This window comes from Anoplopoma fimbria, chromosome 4 (genome assembly GCF_027596085.1).
Source record: "Anoplopoma fimbria isolate UVic2021 breed Golden Eagle Sablefish chromosome 4, Afim_UVic_2022, whole genome shotgun sequence".
NCBI lineage: Eukaryota > Metazoa > Chordata > Actinopteri > Perciformes > Anoplopomatidae > Anoplopoma > Anoplopoma fimbria.
The window spans coordinates 15908638-15922483 of NC_072452.1; the positions used below are offsets into that span (position 1 = coordinate 15908638).

The 13846-nt window shown below is 38.2% G+C and overlaps 2 protein-coding genes across 3 annotated transcripts; both read right to left on the minus strand.

Annotated features, from left to right (window-relative positions):
• Window positions 1-344: 344 nt before the first annotated feature.
• On the minus strand, window positions 345-5307 carry si:ch211-145o7.3 (forkhead box protein N2). Of its 2 annotated transcripts, none has more exons than XM_054598001.1 (5): window positions 5009-5307; window positions 3160-3810; window positions 2739-2860; window positions 2088-2143; window positions 345-1667 (listed from the first exon to the last, which is right to left on the minus strand). In XM_054598001.1, exons 2-5 carry the CDS (start codon window positions 3769-3771, stop codon window positions 1315-1317), a joined length of 1143 nt encoding a protein of 380 aa, XP_054453976.1. In that variant the 5' UTR covers window positions 3772-3810; window positions 5009-5307; the 3' UTR covers window positions 345-1314. The 2 variants fall into 2 exon arrangements, with proteins under 2 accessions (XP_054453976.1, XP_054453975.1); XM_054598000.1 differs by having other exon boundaries at window positions 3160-3813.
• Window positions 5308-6090: 783 nt separating this feature from the next.
• On the minus strand, window positions 6091-11775 carry yif1a (Yip1 interacting factor homolog A (S. cerevisiae)). Its single transcript, XM_054597482.1, has 9 exons — window positions 11648-11775; window positions 11216-11257; window positions 10341-10582; window positions 9035-9139; window positions 8285-8363; window positions 8128-8185; window positions 7873-8028; window positions 7515-7608; window positions 6091-6801 (listed from the first exon to the last, which is right to left on the minus strand). The coding sequence occupies exons 2-9, from the start codon at window positions 11244-11246 to the stop codon at window positions 6643-6645; spliced, it is 924 nt and encodes a 307-aa protein (XP_054453457.1). The 5' UTR covers window positions 11247-11257; window positions 11648-11775; the 3' UTR covers window positions 6091-6642.
• Window positions 11776-13846: the final 2071 nt, after the last annotated feature.

The following is a 13846-nucleotide window of genomic DNA, read 5'->3' on the forward strand; positions in this document are numbered from 1 at the left end:
CAAATCATATCTGAGTATCTTAGCAACTGGTTTTGACTGATGACGTTACCATGATAGATATTTGGCAGTTACTTAATTGTAGTTCTAATTTAATTTCCCCTCAATTGTTTCTTTAGTGTAAGAAATAACAATGCAGGATAGATGATGAATACATAAAAAAAAACTGCAGTGCAATTTAAAACAAACAAAAATAAAATAAAAACAAGCTAATTTTATTCACAGAACGGCATAACAGATTCTATTATTATATGAAATTATCTAGTTTTTGAAAATACATGCAATTTACAAACACAAATTTAGTGTACCTGAAATGTAAAGTAATTTAAATGGCAGTGAGTTCCTTTTGCATTTTTACTCAAAATTCCAATCAAACTATTCCTGATTGAAGACAATTTAGTTATCTTACAGGATTCAATCTAAGTTTTCACAGAAAATCAGTAGAACTTCGGTAACATAACAATATGAAGCCTACATAAATCAACTCTAGCATATATGATCAGGAGAATGACAACAGGCGGAAGAAAATCAGTCAGAACTTAAACTGGAGGTACTAATTGAGTGGCGTTAGCCCAATTTTTGAGAGCAATCTACAATTGCAACTACATTATGAATTAAAGTACTTTTAAATCAGTTAATATAATCAACTACTTTTAAAAAGGCAGCATTGTCAGAACGGGTAACTGTAACATAGTCAAGGACAAGATATTCAACTTAAGTTTGTTTTTAAGATTTTTTGCTCAAAAAGTAACCTCTAAAAACCTTCTTATAAAGAACATTTGGTCACATACTTTAACTTGGGAAACATCCTCATTAAAAAACTGTACTTCAACTTGAGTTGGAAGCACTCCTTTCACCCTGAGAGTGATGAACTTAAAGAGTAAAAAACACAGTGGAAAACATCAGAACGTTTTGTATGTGAAGCTCATTCTCTACTAATACTTTTCCCTCCCATATTTCAGTTGAACATTACACTCACAAGTCTTTGTCCATGTTGTCATTGTATGTATGGTATTGTACGGCGGTAAATTCAGCTTTTGCATTGAAAGTGCCTGAACACATATTAAGTAATATGATCCATGTTCTTGTTTGTCCATCAAAAAGATGATCTATATTATTTACCTAACTACAAAACAAGCCGTAGGGCAGTGTCAACGTTTCAGGATTAAGCAGCCATCTTGCATCATCATCATCACCCCATCCATTATCACTTAGGACTTTAAAACATAAATCCCTATTTATGTTTTTTTGTTGGAGTATTTGCTTACAATGGACTGAAGCTTTCTATCAGTTGTGATTGTTAAATGGGATGTAACATTAATATCCGCCGCCTGCCAGGTCCAGCAGTGACCCAGCAGCCTCCTGGGCCTCGGCATCGAGCTGAAGGATCTCCACAGTCTCCAGGTCCAACTCTGTGTCTCCCGGCAGCACCAGGTACTGGTACTGGTGAGACTGGTAATAGTGAAGCTCGATGTACCCGCTGTCTGACAGGGGGTCCTTCTCCATCTCCTCACTGACCTCCCCCTGCTGGTATTCAACCGACTCCATGGTGACGAGCTCCTCGTGATCTGGGGTCAAAGGGCACAAAGGGTTTTCCGAGAAAGTTGGGTTATCGGCGGTCAGGATTTGGGATGAGGGTGTGGAGAGTAGGAGGGCATGTGAGAGAGGATCTGCATGAGAGAACAAAACAAAACATCAAGCAGAATATGAGTCAGAAAGTAAGACATTAATATTAATAACCTGTTTTCATGCAGCCTGGTCGAACAACCACTTGTCAGACTCTTCAGTGAGCACACATGGGCCCATATAGCGCCATAGGCCCCGAAAATGAAATGTGGGGACATAAAGGAGACTAAGCGAGACTATTGCTGGGTTGCCAAGGTAATAGAAGGTTGTTGCCATGACAACGGAACACAAACACAGGAACAATGTTGCACGCTGAGAAAGCGAGAGAGAGGGAGAAAAGTTGCAGGTAATGAAAGTGTCACAGAGACCAACTACTCCATTGATGACATATAAAGAAATGTATTAAAGGTCAAATATGTTAGCTCATGTGCTAATTAAGTGCTGTGGGTCTCCGCCTCACTAACCTGACATTTCCATAGAGTCGCACACTGCAGGCACCCCAAATTCAGCTCCCTCCAACCTGCACATAAAATGACCAAATAGTTAGTTGGAGAAGTACATAAAATACACCTCAGTAAGAAAGTTCAAAATTCAAAAACTTCTCATCCACTAGAGGCAAAGTAGCTATAATTTACTTCTCTGGATGGAAAGCAAAAACCATAGAATGTAAAGTATTAACAGAAAATAAAAGTACCATTTTATAGGGCTGACACTAATGATTATGTTTCTTCTTTTTACAATTCATCAATCAATCAATTTATCTATGAAAAACAGAAAATAGTGAAAGATTCACATTGCACTTTGCAATAAGTCTTAAAATGATATGTTTTGTCCAACCAATAGCCCAAAATCAAAAGATATTCAATTTAAGTTGTTTAAGTTCTCCTATTTGATGTTTGGCATTTGTTCTTGAATTGTTGAATGATTTTTCTGTAATCAACAAATCGTATTGCCACTAACATTAAGTATTGACTTTATATCTAGAATAAGTCAACAGCAACTGTATGAATTGTTATAGTCATGAACTGAATACATTAAATATGAAAAAAAGATGTATTCATTCATAATGAAAATATTTTTTGCTCATACTTTAAAAAAGGTGTGATAACACTCACAGTGCAGGCTTGTTTAACAGATTGATGTTGGTGCTGTGATAACTGTGGGTCTTCCTCAGCACCTCGAGGAGCGCCGGCCGATAATCTGGACACACACACCACAGCGATCCCTTACCCACTGACTGAAAAAAACATACGAAAACACTTGAAACACTCAAACTGCAAATGCCCATGCAAAGAAGATAGTCTTAAGCAACACTGGCAGTAGACCATATCACAACCTCAACACATATGGAGTACATAATAAAAAAAATCCCTGTAGAGCAGTTTAGTTGCTGACTCGACTACAGAACGGCACATCTGCATTCACTGTGTTGCTCAAGGACATTCCAGTGATATGGATGCTTGAACATCTGTCCTTTAATATAAGCGTACACTATTGAGTGGCTCTGAATGTGGTAAACATAAGTCATGTCCTCACCTGGCTCTTGTCCCTCTGAATACGACGGAAGCTCTTGCTCAGGGACAGGTTGTGTCTAACAGAGTTCCTCCAGCCTCCAGAAGCTGTCCGGTAGTAGGGGAAATTATTCACAATCCAATTGTAGATGTCCTTCACTGGAAGCCTCCTGTCAGGAGAGTCTTCTATTGCCATGAAAATAAGACTACTGAAGGAGTACGGTGGCTTGGACGAGGCAGGAGGAAGAGGACGGGTGGGCACAGAGGACTCTAGCTGAGGCAGTGGGGTCATTTTGTGAAGGGACTGCAGAGGTAGCAGGTTGCCCCTCTGATGCAGCCAGTTGAGGCAGGTCAGGTCATCCTGGTCAGATACGTTCGCCAGGCTGAGGCACTGTATGTTTTGTTCTTCGAGGCAGTGAGAGGCTGAGCAGTGTGAAAGAGGTGAGGAAGAATGAATCGACTCGCCTGTTGCTGGAGAAAGTGAGGTAGGGGACGAGGGGAACGAAATAGGTGAGAGTGGGAGTGAAACACGACCATCTGAGCAGGCCTGCCGCGGTGAGGAGGAGAACGGTAGGGACCCTTCAAAAGTGGAAGGACATGGTGACGAGGGTGGCAGTGTATGAGAGCTAATCTCCATCTCTCTCCCAAGTGGCAACTTCCAGGGTCATTCAGCACACTGCTGGAAGAAATGACAGAAATCAATCAAATCAATCAAAGTTACTGCTAGAAGGAATTAATCATGTAAATCAGGATTAAAAGTGTACTGTAACTGCTGCACATGTTCATATGGAATATATCTGTAGTACATGATATCTATCCCTTACTGTTTATACTATTGCTCTAAATATTCCTCTGCACGTTACTGTTTTATGCACTTAATGCTAAACTGAATTTCTTGTACCTGTAATCTGTACAATTACAATGAAGTTGAATCAAAGCTAAACAAATTTAATATAAAAGTAGCAGAGAGACACTTTGCACTATGGACAGAAGTCAAGTGGAGTCGGTTTTATCTATTCAGCCTAGCCCACAAATCACAAAGAGCATTACAATCTGTCCAGATACAACATGTCTTTTGAGAGGACAGAAATAACAATAGTGAAATTGCACTCTACGTATTTGCATTGTTTTCCCCCTTTGTAAAGGCATAGTAAACCAAACTTTATTTACTTCCAGGTCCATTCAAACTCCAAGTTTACTAACTTACTGACTAAAGAAGCTGATGGAAAATGCAGGAGTAAAGAGAAATATTTCAGTTAAATGTTAGCTTTCCGTTCCCCTCTGGTGAGCATCCCCTAAACGCACAAAGTCCACTATGTGACCACACAAAAACCAGTGCACAGGTGCAGGTCTACAAAAACCAGTGCACAGGTGCAGGTCTACAAAAACCAGTGCACAGGTGCAGGTCTACAAAAACCAGTGGACAGGTGCAGGTCTACAAAAACCAGTGCACAGGTGCAGGTCTATCAAAAACCAGTGCACAGGTGCAGGTCTATCAAAAACCAGTGCACAGGTGCAGGTCTATCAGAAAGGCATTGTTGATCGCAGCTATACATACTGGAGGTTGTGCTAAATCGATTAAATGCATTTAACAAACTAACATGCGAGTCAAATCAGTGTTGTGTGTGTGTGTGTGTGTGTGTGTGTGTGTATGTATGTATGTATGTATGTGTGTGTGTGTATGTGTGTGTGTGTGTGTGTGTATGTGTGTATGTATGTGTGTGTGAGGCCACATGGCTCTACGAGGCGGTTCAGGAGCCAAATGGCGGAACGATATAAAGTTACATTTAGTGAAGAAAGCCGCCTTTTCCCCTCACAGGTGTTGTTACCTTGTGCTTAAAAAATGTCTCATATGAACTTTTTTTTTAACTTACCAAATAACGGAAGCGGTAACTGAAGCAGAGTCCAGATCTCCTCCGACGTCAACGCGTCGTTTGAGGAGTTAAAGGTGAAGCTGGTTCAGAACGAGACTCCGCGCGGACACCTTCCCTCCGTGTTCTGTTGCCCTCCGAGGTCTCCATGGAAACAAAAAGGACGCGTCGCTGGGTGCGCGTTCACATGCGCGCTCCCGCACAAATTATACAGTCCAGCACCAACAAAAAAAACTTAGACTTTACATCAGCATAATAACGTGGTCATGAACAAACAATGTCACGATGTCAAACACCTTGTGTCCTTATGCATCACCAGGTTATGTGTACAGCTTCAATTATGACAATGGTGTTGGTTTCTTTTCAAATTTGGAAAGTTCAACCTCCTATTATAAGTCAATAATTAACTGTCTAGTTAAAGAAACTCAGACCCTTAAGGACAAACATGTTCCCAGTGAAAACCACACACTTTGATCCCACACCCATTAAAGCATTAAATCATTGATCCTATCGTATCAGACTTTAAATCTGAAGCCATGGCTTCACAATTGTAGTTTTCACTATTTTCCACCAGATTGAGCCATTTTCTCATGTTGGCCCTGTGGGACTATTGTGTTATTTTCCTGGTGTCCACTAGGGGCGTTGCTGCTGCATTATGTGTTTGATGCTAATCATCTGACACATCTCTGTGAGAAACTCCTAGCATGTAGTAAAGCTTACAAGAAGTTATTCATTTTATTTTATTAAAATAACAGTGGCTAAAGTAAACATTAGAATTTGATGGCTAGGATGATTTTCAACACGGAGAGAGCAACTTTTTAAAGTGATGCACATGGTTAAACAAGAAGGAAATGGTGGGCAGTACCAAATTCCCAGTAGTGAAAGAAGCATTCTGTCTTTTTACTAAAGTAAAAGTAGCATGATCACAGTGTAGAAATACTGTTTTAAGTAAAAGTCTTGCCTTCAAAAATGTAAAGGAGAATCAGCGAATAGTACTTTAAGTATCAAAAGCGGTTATAATGCAGCATGACTGGTTTTTCCATTAGAACAAAACAAAAAAGGTCTCACAAATGGTTCAAATTGAATACACAAAAGCTAAATATATTTATTTTTTTCCTACAAAAAATCCAAACATTGTCATGCTTTGTCAAATTTAGATAAATACGATCCAAGACTCACAAGAAAAAAGGGGGATTATGCAGCAACATACCCATCATACCAGAAAAATGGTACTTGAATCATGTGTGTAATGTGCAATTTATGTCTTTGTGGTGTGAGTGTGTGTTCTGTGGGGTGAAATACTGTAAAGCAGGTTGGGGGACATTATATAAAAAGGAAACTTGAACTGAATCAGAGTTATGTATGAACAGATTTCACAAAGAAAGCCCTTGACTTCAAAGTTAGGTGGCCAAAAATAAGCATTTGTCAGAGTTACTGTAAATTAGACATTTTCTGTGTCCCACTTTGTAGTTAAATCAGTGAAACCATTTCATTAATAAGATCAACACACGCTGCAGTTCAACATACGTTTTGAGTTTACTGACAAATGAGCGTATAAAGGCAGGAGTACGAACACCCAACAACAAAATGTTTTGGCTCCAATAATATTAGACTTCAAGTTGTTGACTGCATCACGGTCACCTGACCAAATGAGAGGTTAACCAATATATAACGACTGGCTGAAACACTGCAGTAGCCACAGTGATATAAAGACGGAACTGGGGTTTGGCACTTGATCCAGTTCCAATGGAGTCCGCAGAGAGCGAGGGAAGGATCTTCATTTTCAGAGACCGAACCTGCAAAGTCAGAAACATCTTTAAACTGCAAATAAGGCTACAACAAAAAGTATATTTTCAGTAAAATATTGTAGCATATGTAAAGTAATTGGTCTTTGTTGAGGTTTGTTACTTACTAAATGTATTTTAGTTTAATAATGCAACACATAACAATGCAAAAAGGTGTACTTTTTAGATGCATTAGACAGTGTATTTATCACACTTGGTGGTTGCACTGTAAAGCCTAAACCTAAGGATTATTAATATTGTTCATAGAGATATTTATTTAGGTTTTGTGTGTATTAGCTGTACTTTCTTCTGTGTATATTTGTTTCTTAGCTATTCTTTTTTTAAACATCCTGGGAAAGAACACTTGACATGGTAAAACACAGCTTCTAAATATGTTTATATCTGACCTACTTATAGAATATAATTAAATAGGAAATTAGCACATTTTCTGAACTAAAAATATCCTTCGCTGAAGAAAACAATACTGCAATAATTGCATTCTTAATCATTCAACCTGTGTTTTTCAACAGTTTACGATAATTAATAACATTTTGACAAAAAGTAATGACTAAAACTGGACTAAGACGTTTTGAGTTGTCAACTGAAATTAGACGAAAACTATGAAGGATAAAAATGACTAAAACCGGATTTAGACTGATAAAATTTTCTGCGTAAGAGAATTCACTGAATCTGAATTAACTTCCAAAATTGCTCGAAATACTTACGATGAAGAACATAAGGGCACAAGAGGACCAGGCGAGTGCCACATAATAACCATCACTGCCGAACAGCAAGCCACACAACACTGTGAAGATCATCCTAGAGGAGAAGCATCAACAAATGTTTATAATGTCCTTCAATATCAATTTATCATGCAGTTAACATGAGCAGAGATACATTTAAAAATGCCTTATTTCCAAAAGGAACTTTTTAACCACTGAGCTGATTCTGAATAAATGTATTTACATCTTTGTTTAGCAGTTAATCATTATAGCTAAAATACACAACAGGTTGAAGCTTTGTCCTTAGACTAACCCTCATTTCATCACAGCATATTTATCTCAAGTATAACATTACATTTACCCGACATATTTGTATCCGCTGTAGGCGATGAGATCGAAGGTTGAGAGGTCGCTGTGTACCGTCAGCAGGTACAAACTCAACAACATCACCAAGACCTCGATGATGACCCACACGAGGGCGGTGCTGGCACACAGTCCAAGAACCTCTGGACTGAACCTTCACACAAAGACAATCCACACTCCTTATTTAGCTTAACTGATACAAACAAATTTACTTTGAGTCATAGATTAAATTAGATAAGGAAGGGTCACTCACCGTTTTTGAATGCCAAGGGCCATTCCAGCAAGTAAAATGTAGGTAATGAAAGCCATTGCTAAAAAAGAAAAAAGTACATTTAAAACATTATATAGGCACCACAGAGTGCTCTGCTTTTTCTAAAAAAAAAATATTTATTTTTTTATAGTAATCTTACTTGGTATGTAAAGATCCGGTGCATTCACATCCTGTCTTGGAGTCAGTGGAGTGTCCCGATGGTAACGAACTTCCCAATCCTACCATTAACACACAAGTACAGTAAGAATCGCCTTAAAGACTGGACTAAAAATAATATATGCAAATTATGTTTCGGGCTCTTTTTTTCCCCCCTGAATGTAAGCCAACTTGGCTTCATTAAACAATAAAATGAATGAAAGTTCACATAAACTTGATAAGATTAAAGCTCAATAATAAATTAGGGGCAACAGCAGTAGTAGATGATCATTTGAAGTAAAACTGGAGTAAATGGAGCATAAAATATTAAACTTAAAGCACAGTATCACATTGTGGGAAAAGTAAATCAAGACAAGGATCTTCTTTAGTATGGCTTATTGTGACCCTGGTCTTGTAAGAAGAGTTTGCACTCTGCGTTGTTCGTACGTTATCAGGGCACAAAATGTTTGGAGTGGTGAGTTAATTTACAATCTCAGTAAGTTAAAGCGTGTGGGAATAAACTGAGCTCTGTGTGCTTTTATAGCCACACTGGCAATCACAGCATTCTCATGTTCATAAATAAAGCTGTAGTGGTGATTAAGTGGCTGATTATATTGTTTACATGGTTTCACTTGATAAGTGGGGGAAAATATGATACCAGGGAAATTTATCAGGCAGTTATGCACGCTATTTAATGTTTTGTGTCATCTCGTGCGTTGATGTAGAACAGTGATGGGTGAATGGCACTGATTACCTGATGTGTGTAAGGGAACATAAGGATCATAAGCTTCTTCATTACATATCTGGTGTCCACTGCAAAGAAGTATTTCAGCTTGTTCACAGACATGAATCTGCTGAACTGAAAGGCAAAGGAAGTACAAACATTAATTCTACAGATGTAGAGTGACAGTATGTCAAAGATAATTAATACAGTTGAGTCATAGGCATTTTTTAAAAACCAAAAGGCTGTGGCTGTCCTAAGGACTGTGCATCACTTTGACACCAGTCTATGTACAATGAGCCATCAATCTAGTCGAACAACATCAGTTTAATCCTGACTACTATCTGGCAAAGAAGTATTTCAGAGTAGCTGAAAAGCAGAAAGTATTAGTCTGCTCCTGGAGAGTGGCCATGTCAATAAAATAACACATTTGTATGGTTCTCTAAGTAGAAAAACTTTAAATGATGAACTTGTTGAGTCACCTTTAGGAACAAAAATGTAATTACAAGGCACAAAAAAAGCACCATGGAGGAAAACATTAGTTAATCACAGTTGTAGAGCAAAGTGGTGTTTTTTTGAGAGGACTCTCTTCTCCTGATTAGATATTTTATCTCTCCATATCAAGAGTCAGGCTGTGTCTTGCTTTTATGCTTTCGTTATGTTGCTCCAGAGAAACTTCAAAACCTTATAAAAATGTGTTTGGGGTGCATTTAAACCTGAATTAAAAAGAGATGCGCAGACTGATTGGCCAATAATTTCATGTATACATTTTTGGTTTGATAAAGTTTTACTTTGTGTACACAGCCACACACATGCAACCTGAATGTAGCACACACACGGACAGCTACATACACATCATGTCAGGACAAAGTTCATACTTTGCAACACCTAGAAATCAAAAATAAGCCTTCGAGGAACATCCTTAATAAAAAGGTTTTGACAACAAGAAGGTCCTGTAACTTGGTACAGTTTGGAGTTGCTTAATGTTCAATGTTTTATGAACTTACTACAAAATTCACTTTTGAAAGAAAGGTTACAAAAAATGTTGTGTCTGTCAATTATAGTTTTTAGAAAGACAAAAAATTGCAAGTGGCAAAAATCTGAAACAGCCAGTCAGACAATTGTTTAAAATCTGAATCCGACAAGAAAAACTGCAATTGGTGCATATTTAGTATTTACAACTGTCAACTTGAGATTGAATCCCCCAAAACATATTTTTGTGGCAGGTGTAAAGCTGTTGTTATAATTAATCATATTCATAGATTACTGGATTAACACCCCCTTCTGTAGCATATATCATATCTGAAGGAAACCTTTCAACATCGCGTTTTTTCCTCACCTCTTTGTTCACTATATCCTTTCCTTGGTTGGCCAATGAGGAGCCGTACATCATTGCAGCATTGGCCACTGGGTCAGTAAACAGGTTGTTCGGCACAGCACCTCCTTGCATGTCATTTGAGGGTCCTGCCATATTGTACCCAGGAGTGTAATAAGGTTGATTGTTCATTGCTGGTGCTGCAGAGCTGGTGTCATCAAACAGGATGGAATCAGCTGTAGGAGCTGCACGAGCCCTCGGTTTAGCTGTGAATAGAGTAAATGAAGGGCATTTGAATTTGTATACCAAAAATTTACTTTTATTTACACTTCATAGAGTTACTATCTTATTATCAAGACAATCAAACATAAACAGGCAGTAAAATACTATGAGTGAAGATTAGTAAGAGCCAAGGTTTACACTCAGTTGCCAGTTTATTAGGTACCTAAAGTTAAAACTAATGCAGTATAATATAAACGAATGCAGTATAATATAAACTAATGCAGTATAATATAATATAAACTAATGCAGTATAATATAAACTAATGCAGTAGAATATAAACTAATGCAGTATAATATAAACTAATGCAGTAGAATATAAACTAATGCAGTTCTGCACTAAATCCTACCTTCACAAAGGTTATACGATAAAGTTTCTGCTCAAAATGTATTTTAATTGAATGGACCTTTTGGAGGCTGTAGTTTGTGGTGCTGTTGAATTGTGTTGCATTAAACTGACAACCGTTCAATCGGATTGTCATTAACACCCTCGTGCATGTGAGACTGATCCAGTACCGGTCGTCTTACACTGCATCAACGTCGGTGCCACATCACCTCATTAACTGGATCATGTTGTTGTACTCCTCCGTTATGTGACATATTTTGCAGACACCACTTACTTGCTCGGTACCCCGGATGTGGCAACTCCATCGTGACGCTCTCTAGAAATAAAAACAATGACACGTTTATAAACATTTATCTTAATCAAGTCTCAGCTCGTTAACTTAAAAGTAACTATATCCTCTGAATTAAGCCCTGTTATGTTACACCACAGTCCCATTGAGAACATCTGATGAGTTAACGTTACACTGTATCAATAAGAGGTTAGCATGCTACATACTTATGCTAACCCTGCTAGCTAACCCCTATAGCAACCAGTCAACGCTAGCGAGCTATCCGGACCAGCTAAGCTAATATAACATCACATGGTCGGGTAACAGTCGGTGGAGAGGCACGTGGCAGACACACAGCTACATATCAAATGCCGACACAGTTTGTAGGAGAGATATCATTACGAGAATAAAGTCAAAAACGAGCACAGCAGCACTTACCTGCACGGCTAACGCTGTTAGCTCGCTACGTGGCTACAGACTGATGATCCCTCCCACCCGAGGGGCTGACTCCTGCGTGCCTGCGTGGCACAAACCACGGACTACAGAGTGACTGCTACCTCCACGTGTGACTCTTACTTTATACTTTTAACGTTGCTCCACTGCGTTTAAAAGCATAATGGTGCGTTATTTGTTTAAATTCAACATAGTGGACGGAGTTACTACATACTCTGCAGATTAAATTATGAACATATGTTGAATTCATGAACCTTAACATGACATAAAACTACTAAAGAGTAGTCTACAATATAAACTCTGGTCCAGCTGGAAAGCTGCCACTTTCACTTTTGCAACCTAAGAACATTTGGTTTCTATTACTTCAAACAGTTTAATTTACTATATTGAGGTATTTAGACATTTAAAGCTTTTTACATTCACCACCTCTACAGGGCTTTAACTACTCACCTGAGTACATTAAGCTGCTAATGTACATTTACTTTAACATTTGTAATACCAAGGTAAATTATATTTCCCAAACCATATGGATTGTAGTGAATTAATATTATTCACATTGTATTTAATTGTAGTCATTATTTCTTGATCTATACCTCAACAAACCATGAAAGAACAGAGTGACTACTACCTCCACGTGTGACTCTTACTTTATACTTTTAACGTTGCTCCACTGCGTTTAAAAGCATAATGGTGCATTATTTGTTTAAATTCAACATAGTGGATGGAGTTACTACATACTCTGCAGATTAAATTATGAACATATGTTGAATTCATGAACCATTACATTACATTACATTACAGTCATTTAGCAGACGCTTTTATCCAAAGCGACTTACAATCAGTAGTATATTACATATCATTCACCCATTCACACACTGATGACAGGCTACCATGCAAGGTGCCACCATCAGACTCTAACTAACATTCATCATCCAGTCCACACCGATGGAAAGCCTTCGGGAGCAACTTGGGGTTAAGTATCTTGCCCAAGGACACATCAACTGCCGAAGCCGGGTATCGAACCACCGATCGGAGAACTACCTTGCTCTCCACTACGCCACAAACGAACCTTAACATGACATAAAACTACTAAAGAGTAGTCTACAATATAAACTCTGGTGCAGCTGAAAAGCTGCCACTTTCACTTTTGCAACCTAAGAACATTTGGTTTCTATTACTTCAAACAGTTTAACTTACTATATTGAGGTATTTAGACATGTAAAGCTTTTTACATTCACCACCTCTACAGGGCTCGACTGCCGAAGCCGGGTATCGAACCACCGATCCAATCAGAGGATCGGTGGTTCGATACCCGGCTTCGGCAGTCGATGTGTCCTTGGGCAAGACACTTAACCCCAAGTTGCTCCCGAAGGCTTGCCATCAGTGTGGACTGGATGTTGCATGAATGTTAGTTAGAGTCTGATGGTGGCACCTTGCATGGTAGCCTGTCATCAGTGTGTGAATGGGTGAATGATATGTAATATACTACTGATTGTAAGTCGCTTTGGATAAAAGCGTCTGCTAAATGACTGTAATGTAATTTAATGTAATGTAATGTTTAAAGGCATAATGGTGCATTATTTGTTTAAATTCAACATAGTGGACGGAGTTACTACATACTCTGCAGATTAAATTCTGAGCATATGTTGAATTCATGAACCTTAACATGACATAAAACTACTAAAGAGTGGTCTACAATATACACTCTATAAAAATGCTCCATCTGGTCCAGCTGAAAAGCTGCTACTTTCACTTTTGCAACTTAAGAACATTTGGTTTCTATTACTTTAAACAGTTTAACTTACTATATTGAGGTATTTATACATTTAAAGATTTTTACTTTTACCACCTCTACAGTGCTTTAACTACTTACCTGAGTACATTAAGCTGCTAATGTACATTTACTTTAACATTTGTAATACCAAGGTAAATTATATTTCCCAAACCATATGGATTGTAGTGAATTAATATTATTCACATTGTATTTAATTGAAGTGATTATTTCTTGATATATACCTCAACAAACCATGACCTGGATAATTTGGTTTTTTTACAGGCATGTGCAAAACTCTACTGTACAACCCGGTATAATAATCTAGGCACTTAATCATGAACTGACAAGGCAAAACCCACTAAACCAAATACATTTCAGTGTGTGTCATGAGGATGTTTTTATGTTCTGTG